The following is a 14,298-nucleotide window of genomic DNA, read 5'->3' as shown; positions in this document are numbered from 1 at the left end:
AGTGATGATAATGATCGTCCACGTTTTCAAATGGAGGAGCAAAAAAGTTCCTCCTTTCTGTCTAATACCACATGAAAGTGGTTGGTTTTTGGCTTCTTATTTGTCCAGCTTCCATATTCGTTTTTATACACTTTACAAGAAATACATTGGCGGCAAACTCCGTAGCTTGCTAGCTTGTTTGTGCTGGCTTTCGGAGACTCTTATTTTGAAAGCGCAGGCGCGATGGAGCGGCACTTTTATTGTGAAGACAGGAACTGTGCAGTCAGTCTTTAGGCTTTTGACGGGATGAACGGTTGAAATAAAAAAGGGTCTTTTTTCCTTCACACTTTTGATTGATTGATTGGAACTTTTATTAGTAGATTGCACAGTACAGTACATATTTCGTACGATTGACCACTAAATGGTAACACCCGAATACGTTTTTCAACTTGTTTAAGTCAGGTCATGGGACCCCTGGCTCTGTTTGATTGGTCCAACGTCACCAGTGACTGCATCTGATTGGTGGAACGGAGTGAACGTCACCAGTGACTGTATTTGTTGAAACGCAGGCACTATGAAGGTCTGTCTGACAGACCAAAACAAACAAAGCGTGCATTAACAGATCGATAAAAATTAGTAGCGAGTAGCGAGCTGAATGTAGATAAAAGTAGCGGAGTAAAAGTAGCGTTTCTTCTCTATAAATATACTCAAGTAAAAGTAAAAGTACGTTGCATTAAAACTACTCTTAGAAGTACAATTTATCCCAAAAGTTACTCAAGTAGATGTAACGGAGTAAATGTAGCGCGTTACTACCCACCTCTGGTTATATGTTATAAGTGACAAAGTGTATTATTTGTGTACACAACATTGTGTCATTTTGCTTTTTTCCCCCCAACTTTCCAGATTTTTCTCGTTTAATTGTCATTATTAGAAAGAATATAATAATAATAATTAAAGCTGCAAGCAGCATTGGTCGGGCCCGCATATTTGGCAGGTGCTAGTCCTAAATGTCCCAATACTTTTGTCCAGTGATAGTCATAAGTGTCCCAATACTTTTGTCTACTTTTAGTCTGAAGTGTCCCAATACTTTTGTCTAGTGTACCTACCTTGTCTGCATTGTGTGGGCACGTTGGTGCTTCCTGCTTTTAAGCAGCCATCTTAAAAAAAACAGCAGCGCAGCAGCATCAGCGCAGCGGGTCTTTAAAGGGTCATAAAATCAAAACCGGAGCAGGTATTAAAACGTTGTTCTGTTATTTTATACACAAGGGTTTAATCTCTCTCCTGTGTTAGTTTGAAGCCGAAACGACAAACGCGCTCAGAGGAGATAGTTTTTGAAGGAAGGTGACCGGTTTTTACAAAAAAATTGTTTTGAAGGGGGAATAGCAAACTTCCTGTTGATTTTTGCTGGGGGTTGTCAATTTATGAAATGTAGGTCTAAGTGAGACCTACATAGAGGTTTTTGTTTCATGTCTCTCCGACCTTCCCAGTGGGAGTTACAGGCAGTTTTGTCAGTTTTTTCATCCGAGGAGCAGTTTTTTGTGCGTTTCATTAAAAAATTGCGCTAGAGCACAATTTTGAGATTTGGGGTTAGGTTTTTTTTTTTATTAGATCGCAATTTTTGCCAGTCCTGATGTGTGTGTTCAGTTCGGTGAGTTTTGAAGCATGTTAAGGGGGTCAAATTACAGCTCAAAGAGGCAAAAGTGACTGTTTTTAGTACTTTTTTGTCTTGAAGGGGGAATTGCCAACTTCCTGTTGATTTTAGCCCGAGAATGTACTATTATGAAATGTAGGTCTAAGTCAGACCTACATAGAGGTTTTTGTTTCATGTCTCTCCGACCTTCCTAGTGGGAGTTACAGGCAGTCTAGTTTTTTTTTTTTCCTAGGGGGCGCTAGAGCGCAATTTTGAGTTTTGTGGTTCGTTTTTTTTTTTAAAAAGGCAATTTTCGCAGGTCCTGATGTGTGGGTCAAATATGGTGAGTTTTGAAGCATGTTAAGTGGGTCAAATTACAGTTTAATGTGGCGGCGGAAGAATAAAGAATAAGTTCCTTAAGGCTCTGGATGCTGTGGGGCTGTCTTGGTTGACAAGACTCTGCAGCATCGCGTGGACATCGGGGGCAGTACCTCTGGATTGGCAGACCGGGGTGGTGGTTCCTCTCTTTAAGAAGGGGAACCGGAGGGTGTGTTCCAACTATCGTGGGATCACACTCCTCAGCCTTCCCGGTAAAGTCTATTCAGGTGTACTGGAGAGGAGGCTACGCCGGATAGTCGAACCTCGGATTCAGGAGGAACAGTGTGGTTTTCGTCCTGGTCGTGGAACTGTGGACCAGCTCTATACTCTCGGCAGGGTCCTTGAGGGTGCATGGGAGTTTGCCCAACCAGTCTACATGTGCTTTGTGGACTTGGAGAAGGCATTGGACCGTGTCCCTCGGGAGGTCCTGTGGGGAGTGCTCAGAGAGTATGGGGTATCGGACTGTCTGATTGTGGCTGTCCGCTCCCTGTACGATCAGTGTCAGAGCTTGGTCCGCATTGCCGGTTGTAAGTCGGACACGTTTCCGGTGAGGGTTGGACTCCGCCAAGGCTGCCCTTTGTCACCGATTCTGTTCATAACTTTTATGGACAGAATTTCTAGGCGCAGTCAAGGCGTTGAGGGGATCCGGTTTGGTGGCTGCAGGATTAGGTCTCTGCTTTTTGCAGATGATGTGGTCCTGATGGCTTCATCTGGCCAGGATCTTCAGCTCTCACTGGATCGGTTCGCAGCCGAGTGTGAAGCGACTGGGATGAGAATCAGCACCTCCAAGTCCGAGTCCATGGTTCTCGCCCGGAAAAGGGTGGAGTGCCATCTCCGGGTTGGGGAGGAGACCCTGCCCCAAGTGGAGGAGTTCAAGTACCTAGGAGTCTTGTTCACGAGTGAGGGAAAAGTGGATCGTGAGATCGACAGGCGGATCGGTGCGGCGTCTTCAGTAATGCGGACGCTGTATCGATCCGTTGTGGTGAAGAAGGAGCTGAGCCGGAAGGCAAAGCTCTCAATTTACCGATCGATCTACGTTCCCATCCTCACCTATGGTCATGAGCTTTGGGTTATGACCGAAAGGACAAGATCACGGGTACAGGCGGCCGAAATGAGTTTCCTCCGCCGGGTGGCGGGGCTCTCCCTTAGAGATAGGGTGAGAAGCTCTGCCATCCGGGGGGAGCTCAAAGTAAAGCCACTGCTCCTCCACATCGAGAGGAGCCAGATGAGGTGGTTCGGGCATCTGGTCAGGATGCCACCCGAACGCCTCCCTCGGGAGGTGTTTAGGGCACGTCCAACCGGTAGGAGGCCACGGGGAATACCCAGGACACGTTGGGAAGACTATGTCTCCCGGCTGGCCTGGGAACGCCTCGGGATCCCCCGGGAGGAGCTGGACGAAGGGGCTGGGGAGAGGAAAGTCTGGGCTTCCCTGCTTAAGCTGCTGCCCCCGCGACCCGACCTCGGATAAGCGGAAGAAGATGGATGGATGGATGAATAAAACCTTACAAATTCAATAGGTCCTTATGTCCCATTGCATAAGGACTCCTTTCGGGAGTCCTTTTGCAATGGGACATGCGGGCCCTAACTAGGGGGCGCTAGAGCGCAATTTTGAGTTTTGTGGTTCGGTTTTTTTTTTTAAAAAGGCCATTTTCGCAGGTCCTGATGTGTGGGTCAAATATGGTGAGTTTTGAAGCATGTTAAGTGGGTCAAATTACAGTTTAATGTGGCGGCGGAAGAATAAAGAATAAAACCTTACAAATACAATAGGTCCTTATGTCCCATTGCAAAAGGACTCCCTATGGGAGTCCTTTTGCAATGGGACATGCGGGCCCTAAAAATGATGCATGTCATTGATATTGAATGTATTTTATTATGACAAGAAAAGGGAGTTGATAGTAAACAACAGTGTTGTTGAAAGTGTTTATCTCCATCTTCACTCAGTGGGACGTCAGACCACGGCACCGTCAGGCGTCAGTGGCGTGACAGGAAACCCCGCCGGCATCGTGGAACAAGGTGAACCCTCCTGCGACGCTCTTCTCCCTCACTGCCGTGACGTCAAAGTTTCTCTAACGTTTGTTTTCATCTCTCTTGCTGGACTTCCCGGGCCTCCACGCTCGCCAAGGTAAGCGGCCTCATTTCATGGCCTCTGCTGCGCACCCTGCCGGGGATTAGGAGCAGAGTTGCACGCACTTTGGTGCGTTTGAGGCCGCTGGGATAAACGGCCTTCCAGGATTAGCGTCGCGCAAAAAGAGCGCGCTTCCGCGGTGTCCACTTTGGCGTGATGAGAGCGCGGTGACGCACCTGCTCCTCTGCTCCTAATCTCGCCAACCTCACAGTGTTTGGGATTATACAGCAAATCACTTTTTTGCTTATCCGACTTTTTATCTGCTGCTTTGGCTCCGATGTGAGCACGCGGGGGGCTTTTTGGGAGAGGGCGGGCTTACTTTGCTTCACTGTCAAGAGGCGAGAGATGCTCATTCAGCGACAGTGTGCTGGGAGCGTGCACACCTGCATCATCCTGCATCTGCCGCTCGGCCCGTTTGCACTGGGTGTGAACCAGGTGTGCACCAGGTGTGAACCATGTGCACGCTGCCCACTGAGGGTGTGTCCTTCTGCCTCTCTGCAGCAGCCAAGAGCCTCCTCAACAAGAAGGCTGATGTTAAGGTACGTTCTTTTTCAGCTTCTACTTGTGTGTTTTTGTGTGAAGTTCTATGACAGATTTTGTGTGTTACATTCTATGTGACGTGGAGTGTGTGAAGTTCCACCAGGAGAGGTTGTGTGTGTTTGTGTGCTTGTATGAGGGTCTACATGAGGTTGTGTGTATGAGGTTAAGTTAAAGTTAAAGTGCCAATAATTGTCACACACACATTAGGTGTAGCGAAATTATTCTCTGCATTTGACCCACCACCCTTGAGCACCCCCTGGGAGGTGAGGGGAGCAGTGAGCAGCAGCGGTGGCCGCGCCCGGGAATCATTTTGGTGATTTAACCCCCAATTCCAACCCTTGATGCTGAGTGCCAAGCAGGGAGGTAATGGCTCCCATTTTTATAGTCTTTGGTATGACTCGGCCGGGGTTTGAACTCACAACCTACCCATCTCAGGGCGGACACTCTAACCGCTATGTGAGATTGTGCGTATGGTTGTGTGTGTGTGTGCATGTGTGTGTGTGTGTAAGTGGGTTATATGTCAGGTTGTGTGTGGAAGGTGCTATGTTAGGCTGTGTGTGTAAAGTACTATGTTAGGTTGTGTGTGTTAGGTTCTATTTCAGGTTATGTGTGTAAGGTTCTATGTCAGGTTGGGCATGTAAGGATTCTTCGTCAGGTTGTGTGTGTAACATTCTATGCTCCTTTAGTGTGTTTAAGGTTTTATGTCCGGTTGTGTGTATAAGGTTCTATGTTTGGTTGTGCGTGTAAGGTTGTATGTCAGGTTTTGTGTATAAGGTCCTATGTCAGGTTGAGTGTGTAAGGTACTATGTCAGTTTGTGTGTGTGTGTAAGGGACTATGTATTTTTGTGGGTGTAAGGTCTATATTAGGTTGTGTGTGTGTGAGGTTCTATGTCAGGTTGTCTGTGTAAGGTCCTATGTCTTTTTGTGGGTGTAAGGTCTATGTTAGGTTGTGTGTGTGAGGTTCTATGTTAGGTTGTGTGTGTGAGGTCTTTGACAGGTTCTGTGTGTGAGGTTCTATGTCAGGTTGGGGATGTAAGGATTCTTCGTCAGGTTGTGTATGTAACATTCTATGCTCCTTTAGTGTGCAGTTCTATGTTAGGTTGTGTGTGTAAGGGACTATGTATTTTTGTGGGTGTAAGGTCTATATTAGGTTGTGTGTGTGTGAGGTTCTATGTCAGGTTGTGTGTGTGAGATTCTATGTCAGGTTGTGTGTGTAAGGTCCTATGTCTTTTTGTGGGTGTAATGTACTATGTTAGGCTGTGTGTGTAAAGTACTATGTTAGGTTGTGTGTGTCAGGTTCTATTTCAGGTTATGTGTGTAAGGTTCTATGTCAGGTTGGGCATGTAAGGATTCTTCGTCAGGTTGTGTGTGTAACATTCTATGCTCCTTTAGTGTGTTTAAGGTTTTATGTCCGGTTGTGTGTATACGTTTCTATGTTTGGTTGTGCGTGTAAGGTTGTATGTCAGGTTTTGTGTATAAGGTCCTATGTCAGGTTGAGTGTGTAAGGTACTATGTCAGTTTGTGTGTGTGTGTGTGTGCAGTTCTATGTCAGGTTGTGTGTGTAAGGGACTATGTATTTTTGTGGGTGTAAGGTCTATATTAGGTTGTGTGTGTGAGGTTCTATGTCAGGTTGTGTGTGTGAGATGCTATGTCAGGTTGTGTGTGTAAGGTCCTACGTCTTTTTGTGGGTGTAAGGTCTATGTTAGGTTGTGTGTGTGAGGTTCTATGTCAGGTTCTGTGTGTAAGGGTCTATGTCAGGTCTATATTAGGTTGTGTGTGTAAGATTGTATGTTAGGTTGTGTGTGTAAGGTCTATATTAGGTTGTGTGTGTAAGGTCTGTGTTAAGTTGTGCGTGTAAGATTCCGTGTTAGGTTGTGTGTGTAAAGTCTGTGTTAGGCTGTGTGTGTAAGGTTCTGTGTTGGGTTGTGTGTGTAAGATCTTTGTTTAGTTGTGTGTGCAATGTTCTATGTTTGGTTGCGTGTGTGTTAGATTCAATGTTATGTTGTCTGTGTAAGGCTCAATTTTAGGTTGTGTGTGTAAGTTCTGTGTTAGGTTGTGAGTGTAAGATCTTTGTTTAGTTGTGTGTGCAATGTTCTATGTTTGGTTGTGTGTGTGTTAGATTCAATGTTATGTTGTCTGTGTTAGATTCAATGTTACCTTGTGTGTGTAAAGTTATATGTTAGGTTGTATGTGTAATGTCTATGTTCAGTTGTGTGTAATGTATGTCAGGTTGTGTGTGTAAGGTTTCTGTGCTAGGTTGTGTGTGGAAGGTGCTATGTCAGGTTGTGTGTGTAATGTACTATGTTAGGCTGTGTGTGTAAAGTACTATGTTAGGTTGTGTGTATTAGGTTCTATTTCAGGTTATGTGTGTATGGTTCTATATCAGGTTGGGGATGTAAGGATTCTTCGTCAGGTTGTGTGTGTAACATTCTATGCTCCTTTAGTGTGTTTAAGGTTCTATGTTTGGTTGTGCGTGTAAGGTTGTATGTCAGGTTTTGTGTATAAGGTCCTATGTCAGGTTGAGTGTGTAAGGTACTATGTCAGTTTGTGTGTGTGTGTGTGTGTGCAGTACTATGTCAGGTTGTGTGTATAAGAGACGATGTATTTTTGTGGGTGTAAGGTCTATATTAGGTTGTGTGTGTGAGGTTCTATGTCAGGTTGTGTGTGTGAGATTCTATGTCAGGTTGTGTGTGTAAGGTCCTATGTCTTTTTGTGGGTGTAAGGTCTATGTTAGGTTGTGTGTGTGAGGTTCTATGTCAGGTTCTGTGTGTAAGGGTCTATGTCAGGTCTAAATTAGGTTGTGTGTGTAAGATTGTATGTTAGGTTGTGTGTGTAAGGTCTGTGTTAAGTTGTGTGTGTAAGATTCTGTGTTAGGTTGTGTGTGTAAAGTCTGTGTTAGGCTGTGTGTGTAAGGTTCTGTGTTGGTTTGTGTGTGTAAGATCTTTGTTTAGTTGTGTGTGCAATGTTCTATGTTTGGTTGCGTGTGTGTTAGATTCAATGTTATGTTGTCTGTGTAAGGCTCAATTTTAGGTTGTGTGTGCAAGTTCCGTTAGGTTGTGAGTGTAAGATCTTTGTTTAGTTGTGTGTGCAATGTTCTATGTTTGGTTGTGTGTGTAATGTTCTATGTTTGGTTGTGTGTGTGTTAGATTCAATGTTATGTTGTCTGTGTTAAGTTCAATGTTAGGTTGTGTGTCTAAGGTTCAATGTTACCTTGTGTGTGTAAAGTTATATGTTAGGTTGTATGTGTAATGTCTATGTTCAGTTGTGTGTAATGTATGTCAGGTTGTGTGTGTAAGGTTTCTGTGCTAGGTTGTGTGTGGAAGGTGCTATGTCAGGTTGTGTGTGTAATGTACTATGTTAGGCTGTGTGTGTAAAGTACTATGTTAGGTTGTGTGTGTCAGGTTCTATTTCAGGTTATGTGTGTAAGGTTCTATGTCAGGTTGGGGATGTAAGGATTATTCGTCAGGTTGTGTGTGTAACATTCTATGCTCCTTTAGTGTGTTTAAGGTTCTATGTTTGGTTGTGCGTGTAAGGTTGTATGTCAGGTTTTGTGTATAAGGTCCTATGTCAGGTTGAGTGTGTAAGGTACTATGTCAGTTTGTGTGTGTGTGTGTGTGCAGTACTATGTCAGGTTGTGTGTATAAGGGACGATGTATTTTTGTGGGTGTAAGGTCTATATTAGGTTGTGTGTGTGTGAGGTTCTATGTCAGGTTGTGTGTGTGAGATTCTATGTCAGGTTGTGTGTGTAAGGTCCTACGTCTTTTTGTGGGTGTAAGGTCTATGTTAGGTTGTGTGTGTGCGGTTCTGTGTGTAAGGGTCTATGTCAGGTCTATATTAGGTTGTGTGTGTAAAGTCTGTGTTAGGCTATGTGTGTAAGTTCTGTGTTGGGTTGTGTGTGTAAGATCTTTGTTTAGTTGTGTGTGCAATGTTCTATGTTTGGTTGCGTGTGTGTTAGATTCAATGTTATGTTGTCTGTGTAAGGCTCAATTTTAGGTTGTGTGTGTAAGTTCTGTGTTAGGTTGTGAGTGTAAGATCTTTGTTTAGTTGTGTGTGCAATGTTCTATGTTTGGTTGTGTGTGTGTTAGATTCAATGTTATGTTGTCTGTGTTAGGTTCAATGTTACCTTGTGTGTGTAAAGTTATATGTTAGGTTGTATGTGTAATGTCTATGTTCAGTTGTGTGTAATGTATGTCAGGTTGTGTGTGTAAGGTTTCTGTGCTAGGTTGTGTGTGGAAGGTGCTATGTCAGGTTGTGTGTGTAATGTACTATGTTAGGCTGTGTGTGTAAAGTACTATGTTAGGTTGTGTGTATTAGGTTCTATTTCAGGTTGGGGATGTAAGGATTCTTCGTCAGGTTGTGTGTGTAACATTCTATGCTCCTTTAGTGTGTTTAAGGTTCTATGTTTGGTTGTGCGTGTAAGGTTGTATGTCAGGTTTTGTGTATAAGGTCCTATGTCAGGTTGAGTGTGTAAGGTACTATGTCAGTTTGTGTGTGTGTGTGTGCAGTTCTATGTCAGGTTGTGTGTATAAGGGACTATGTATTTTTGTGGGTGTAAGGTCTATATTAGGTTGTGTGTGTGAGGTTCTATGTCAGGTTGTGTGTGTGAGATTCTATGTCAGGTTGTGTGTGTAAGGTCCTATGTCTTTTTGTGGGTGTAAGGTCTATGTTAGGTTGTGTGTGTGAGGTTCTATGTCAGGTTCTGTGTGTAAGGGTCTATGCCAGGTCTAAATTAGGTTGTGTGTGTAAGATTGTATGTTAGGTTGTGTGTGTAAGGTCTGTGTTAAGTTGTGCGTGTAAGATTCTATGTTAGGTTGTGTGTGTAAAGTCTGTGTTAGGCTGTGTGTGTAAGGTTCTGTGTTGGGTTGTGTGTGTAAGATCTTTGTTTAGTTGTGTGTGTAAGATCTATGTTAGGTTGTGAGTGTAAGATCTATGTTTGGTTGTGTGTGTAATGTTCTATGTTTGGTTGTGTGTGTGTTAGATTCAATGTTATGTTGTCTGTGTTAGATTCAATGTTATGTTGTCTGTGTAAGGCTCAATTTTAGGTTGTGTGTGTAAGTTCTGTGTTAGGTTGTGAGTGTAAGATCTATGTTTGGTTGTGTGTGTAATGTTCTATGTTTGGTTGTGTGTGTGTTAGATTCAATGTTATGTTGTCTGTGTTAGGTTCAATGTTAGGTTGTGTGTCTAAGGTTCAATGTTACCTTGTGTGTGTAAAGTTATATGTTAGGTTGTATGTGTAATGTCTATGTTCAGTTGTGTGTAATGTATGTCAGGTTGTGTGTGTAAGGTCTGTGCTAGGTTGTGTGTGGAAGGTGCTATGTCAGGTTGTGTGTGTAATGTACTATGTTAGGCTGTGTGTGTAAAGTACTATGTTAGGTTGTGTGTGTTAGGTTCTATTTCAGGTTATGTGTGTAAGGTTCTATGTCAGGTTGGGGATGTAAGGATTCTTCGTCAGGTTGTGTGTGTAACATTCTATGCTCCTTTAGTGTGTTTAAGGTTCTATGTTTGGTTGTGCGTGTAAGGTTGTATGTCAGGTTTTGTGTATAAGGTCCTATGTCAGGTTGAGTGTGTAAGGTACTATGTCAGTTTGTGTGTGTGTGTGTGCAGTACTATGTCAGGTTGTGTGTATAAGAGACGATGTATTTTTGTGGGTGTAAGGTCTATATTAGGTTGTGTGTGTGTGAGGTTCTATGTCAGGTTGTGTGTGTGAGATTGTATGTCAGGTTGTGTGTGTAAGGTCCTACATCTTTTTGTGGGTGTAAGGTCTATGTTAGGTTGTGTGTGTGAGGTTCTATGTCAGGTTCTGTGTGTAAGGGTCTATGTCAGGTCTATATTAGGTTGTGTGTGTAAGATTGTATGTTAGGTTGTGTGTGTAAAATTGTATGTTAGGTTGTGTGTGTAAGGTCTATATTAGGTTGTGTGTGTAAGGTCTGTGTTAAGTTGTGTGTGTAAGATTCTGTGTTAGGTTGTGTGTGTAAAGTCTGTGTTAGGCTGTGTGGGTAAGGTTCTGTGTTGGGTTGTGTGTGTAAGATATTTGTTTAGTTGTGTGTGCAATGTTCTATGTTTGGTTGCGTGTGTGTTAGATTCAATGTTATGTTGTCTGTGTAAGGCTCAATTTTAGGTTGTGTGTGTAAGTTCTGTGTTAGGTTGTGAGTGTAAGATCTTTGTTTGGTTGTGTGTGTGTGTTAGATTCAATGTTATGTTGTCTGTGTTAGGTTCAATGTTAGGTTGTGTGTCTAAGGTTCAATGTTACCTTGTGTGTGTAAAGTTATATGTTAGGTTGTATGTGTAATGTCTATGTTCAGTTGTGTGTAAGGTTGTGTGTGTAAGATTCTACATTAGGGTATGTGTGAAGTTGAGGTACCATGTGAGGTTGTGTGCGTGGGTGGTATAGTAATAAGTGTGGTTGTTGTGAGGTGGTTCTATGTGACGTTGTGAGTACGGTATGTGAGGTTGTGAGTATATGAGATTCAATTTGAGGTTGTGTGTACGTGAGGTAGTAGGTGTGTAAGGTTCTACGTTAGGTTGTGTGTGTTTGAGGTACTATATGTGGCTGTGTGTGTGTGTGCGGTACAATGTGAGATTGCTTGTGTAAGATTCAACGTTAGGTTGTGTGTTAGGTTTCGTGTGAGTGTGAAGTTACGTGTGTGTAAGATTCTACGTTAGGTTATGTGTGAGGTTTCATGTGTGTGAGTGTGAGTTTCAGTGTGAAGTTGTGTGCGTGTATGGTTCTATGTTAGGTTGTGTAATGTGTTTGTGAGATTGTGTATGTGGGTTCTATGTAAGGTTGTGTCTTAGGATCTACATACATTTGTGTGTGTTTGAGGTGGTGTGAGTGAGATTGTAGGTGGGATTGTGTGTGTGTGTGTGTGTGTGTGTGTGTGTGTGTGTGTAAGTTACTACATTAGCTTGTGTGTGAGTTTATTTGAGGTTGTGTCTGTGTGAAGGTCTGTGTAAGGTTCTATGTTAGGTTGTGTTTATATTTGAGGTTGCTTGTGTCTGAGTTTCAATGTGAGGTTGTGTGTGTGTGTGTGCGGGGGGTGTGGTGTTGGAGATGACACACCAAGTTTTAGTTTTTGTGCAGACTTTGTGATGTCTAATGTGGACACAAACACACACACAGACACACAAATTACACACACCTATTGATGACACACAAACACACTTATTGATGACATCCTTCTCTTTGAGTTTGAAGGTGAATTATTTTTAGTGTAGTTAAATTGCTCCGCCTCTAGGGGCTTCTTTGGCTCTTTTTCATTAACCTTCATCTTCTTTTCCTCTTTCACTTTCCTCTAGTTTACAGCATAACCCCCCCCTCCCCTCTCCCCCCTCCCCCCTCCCGGCCTGCCTTGATGCTAATCTCAGATTATTTGTGGCCAGATGATGAATCTAACATTGCATAATCTCTGCTGGACTTCTGCTGTGTGCTGATGTCACAGCTCTCTCTTTGAAATCGCACAACATCAATGAAGGACATCCCTTTCCTGTTAATTATGAAGTTAATTGTTATTAATTATTAATTATTTTATGGCCAGATCTGACCCGCCACTCACTTTAATGTGGCCTGCGAAACCCTGGAAATAATATGCGTTATAAATTACCGACAGATTCTTACAAAAAAAAAAAAAATGTTTAGCCCATTTTGATATTAACAACATTAATACTGCATGTAGTTGCATATGTCTAATAATCTAATAACATATCTAACACAATATTATATCAAACTTATTTTAGTTAAAATAAAAATAAATACTTAAATATTTGTCTGATTTATGACTGCAAAGCAAGTTATATATACATTTTGTACTCTATAGACCAGGGGTGCTCACACTTTTTCTGCAGGCGAGCTACTTTTCAATTGATCAAGTCGTGGGGATCTACCTCATTCATATATATAATTTATATTTATTTATTTATGAAATATATGTTTTTGTTAATAAGTTAAAGGTGTTTAATGATAATGCAAGCATGTTTAACACATATAGTTAATATTGTTAAAAAATTAAAGGTGTTTAATGATAATACAAGCATGTTTAACACATATAGTTAATATTATTAATAAATTAAAGGTGTTTAATGATAATGCAATCATGTTTAACACATAGTTAATATTGTTAATAAATTAAAGGTGTTTAAAGATAATACAAGCATGTTTAATACATATAGTTAATATTGTTAACAAGTTAAAGGTGTTTAATGATAATACAAGCATGTTTAATACATATAGTTAATATTATTAATAAGTTAAAGGTGTTTAAAGATAATACAAGCATGTTTAACACATATAGTTAATATTGTTAATAAGTTAAAGGTGTTTAAAGATAATGCAAGCATGTTTAACACATATAGTTAATATTGTTAATAAGTTAAAGGTGTTTAAAGATAATACAAGCATGTTTAACACATATAGATTCCTTTCTTTCATGAAGACAAGAATATAAGTTGGTGTATTACCTGATTCTGATGACTTGCATTGATTGGAATCGGACAGTGGTGCTAAAAACGTCCGCATTTTCGAATGGAGGAGAAAAAAAGTCCTCCTTTCTGTCCAATACCACATGAAAGTGGTTGGTTTTTGGCATCTTGTTTGTCCAGCTTCCGTACTCCTTTGTATACACTTTACAAGAAATACATTGTCGGCAAACTCCGTAGCTTGCTAGCTTGTGCACGCCAGCTTTCTGAGACTCCTATTTTGGTAGCGCAACTGTGCAGACGGCCTTTGGAGTTTTGACGACAGGTACGGCGCCAGAGTCTGTTGAAATAAAGTGTTTCTCGCCTTCCAGTCGGTAATTTTAATGAGCTGGCAGCAGCCAGCGTCATCTCAGAAGACCCTCGGGTGCCGTGAATGTCAATCAAGTGACGAAAGTGACGTCATAGTGAAGATTTACGATCGCTCATTTTTAGGACTATTTTTTTAATGCCTGGCTGGTGATCGACTGACACACCCTCCGAGATCGACCGGTAGCTCGCGATCGACGTAATGAGCACCCCTGCTATAGACTTTACAGTAAAATTCTGGCGACTGAGCTGACAGTTTTCTACCGTAAAAAACAATTTTGGTACTGTTTTTCTATTTACAATTATACACTATAAAAACAACATATATAAATTTTACGATAAAAAAAAATGCATGAAATTTAGTGTGAAAAAAACAGTGGTACTATTTTTCCAATCCATATACAGTAAAAAAAACATAAGTAAAAAAACCCACATTCTGGCGACTAAGATGCCAGTTGTATACAGTAAAATCTGAATTTTTTTTTACAGTGTAAGTAAAAAGTATATATAATAATCACATGTATAGGCAATTATATACATTTTTGCACACTCTTGGCATTCTCTCGATGAGCTTCAAGAGGGAGTCACCAGAAATAATTTTCACTTCACAGGTGTGCTTGAAGCTCATGGAGAGAATGCCAAGAGTGTGCAAAGCAGTAATCAGAGCAAAGGGTGGCTATTTTGAAGAAACGAGAATATAAAACATGTTTTCAGTTATTTCACCTTTTTTTGTTAAGTACATAACTCCACATGTGTTCAGAGGTGGGTAGTAACGCGCTACATTTACTCCGTTACATCTACTTGAGTAACTTTTGGGATAAATTGTAGTTCTAAGAGTAGTTTTAATGCAACATACTTTTACTTTTAC

General features: G+C 41.7%; 1 protein-coding gene across 12 annotated transcripts in view; it reads left to right on the top strand.

Annotated features, from left to right (window-relative positions):
• Positions 1–14,298, top strand: part of LOC133574966 (calcium/calmodulin-dependent protein kinase type II subunit beta-like) — an 81,893-nt gene that overhangs the window by 37,179 nt on the left and 30,416 nt on the right. For all 12 annotated transcript variants that reach the window (XM_061927374.2, XM_061927365.2, XM_061927364.2 and 9 more), the window contains 2 exons: positions 3,929–4,000; positions 4,617–4,651. In XM_061927374.2, coding sequence (XP_061783358.1) covers positions 3,929–4,000; positions 4,617–4,651 — 107 coding nt within the window. The remainder of the gene's footprint in view (positions 1–3,928; positions 4,001–4,616; positions 4,652–14,298) is intronic.

Source organism: Nerophis lumbriciformis, linkage group LG32 (assembly GCF_033978685.3).
Source record: "Nerophis lumbriciformis linkage group LG32, RoL_Nlum_v2.1, whole genome shotgun sequence".
NCBI lineage: Eukaryota > Metazoa > Chordata > Actinopteri > Syngnathiformes > Syngnathidae > Nerophis > Nerophis lumbriciformis.
This window is presented reverse-complemented; position numbering and strand designations above follow the sequence as displayed.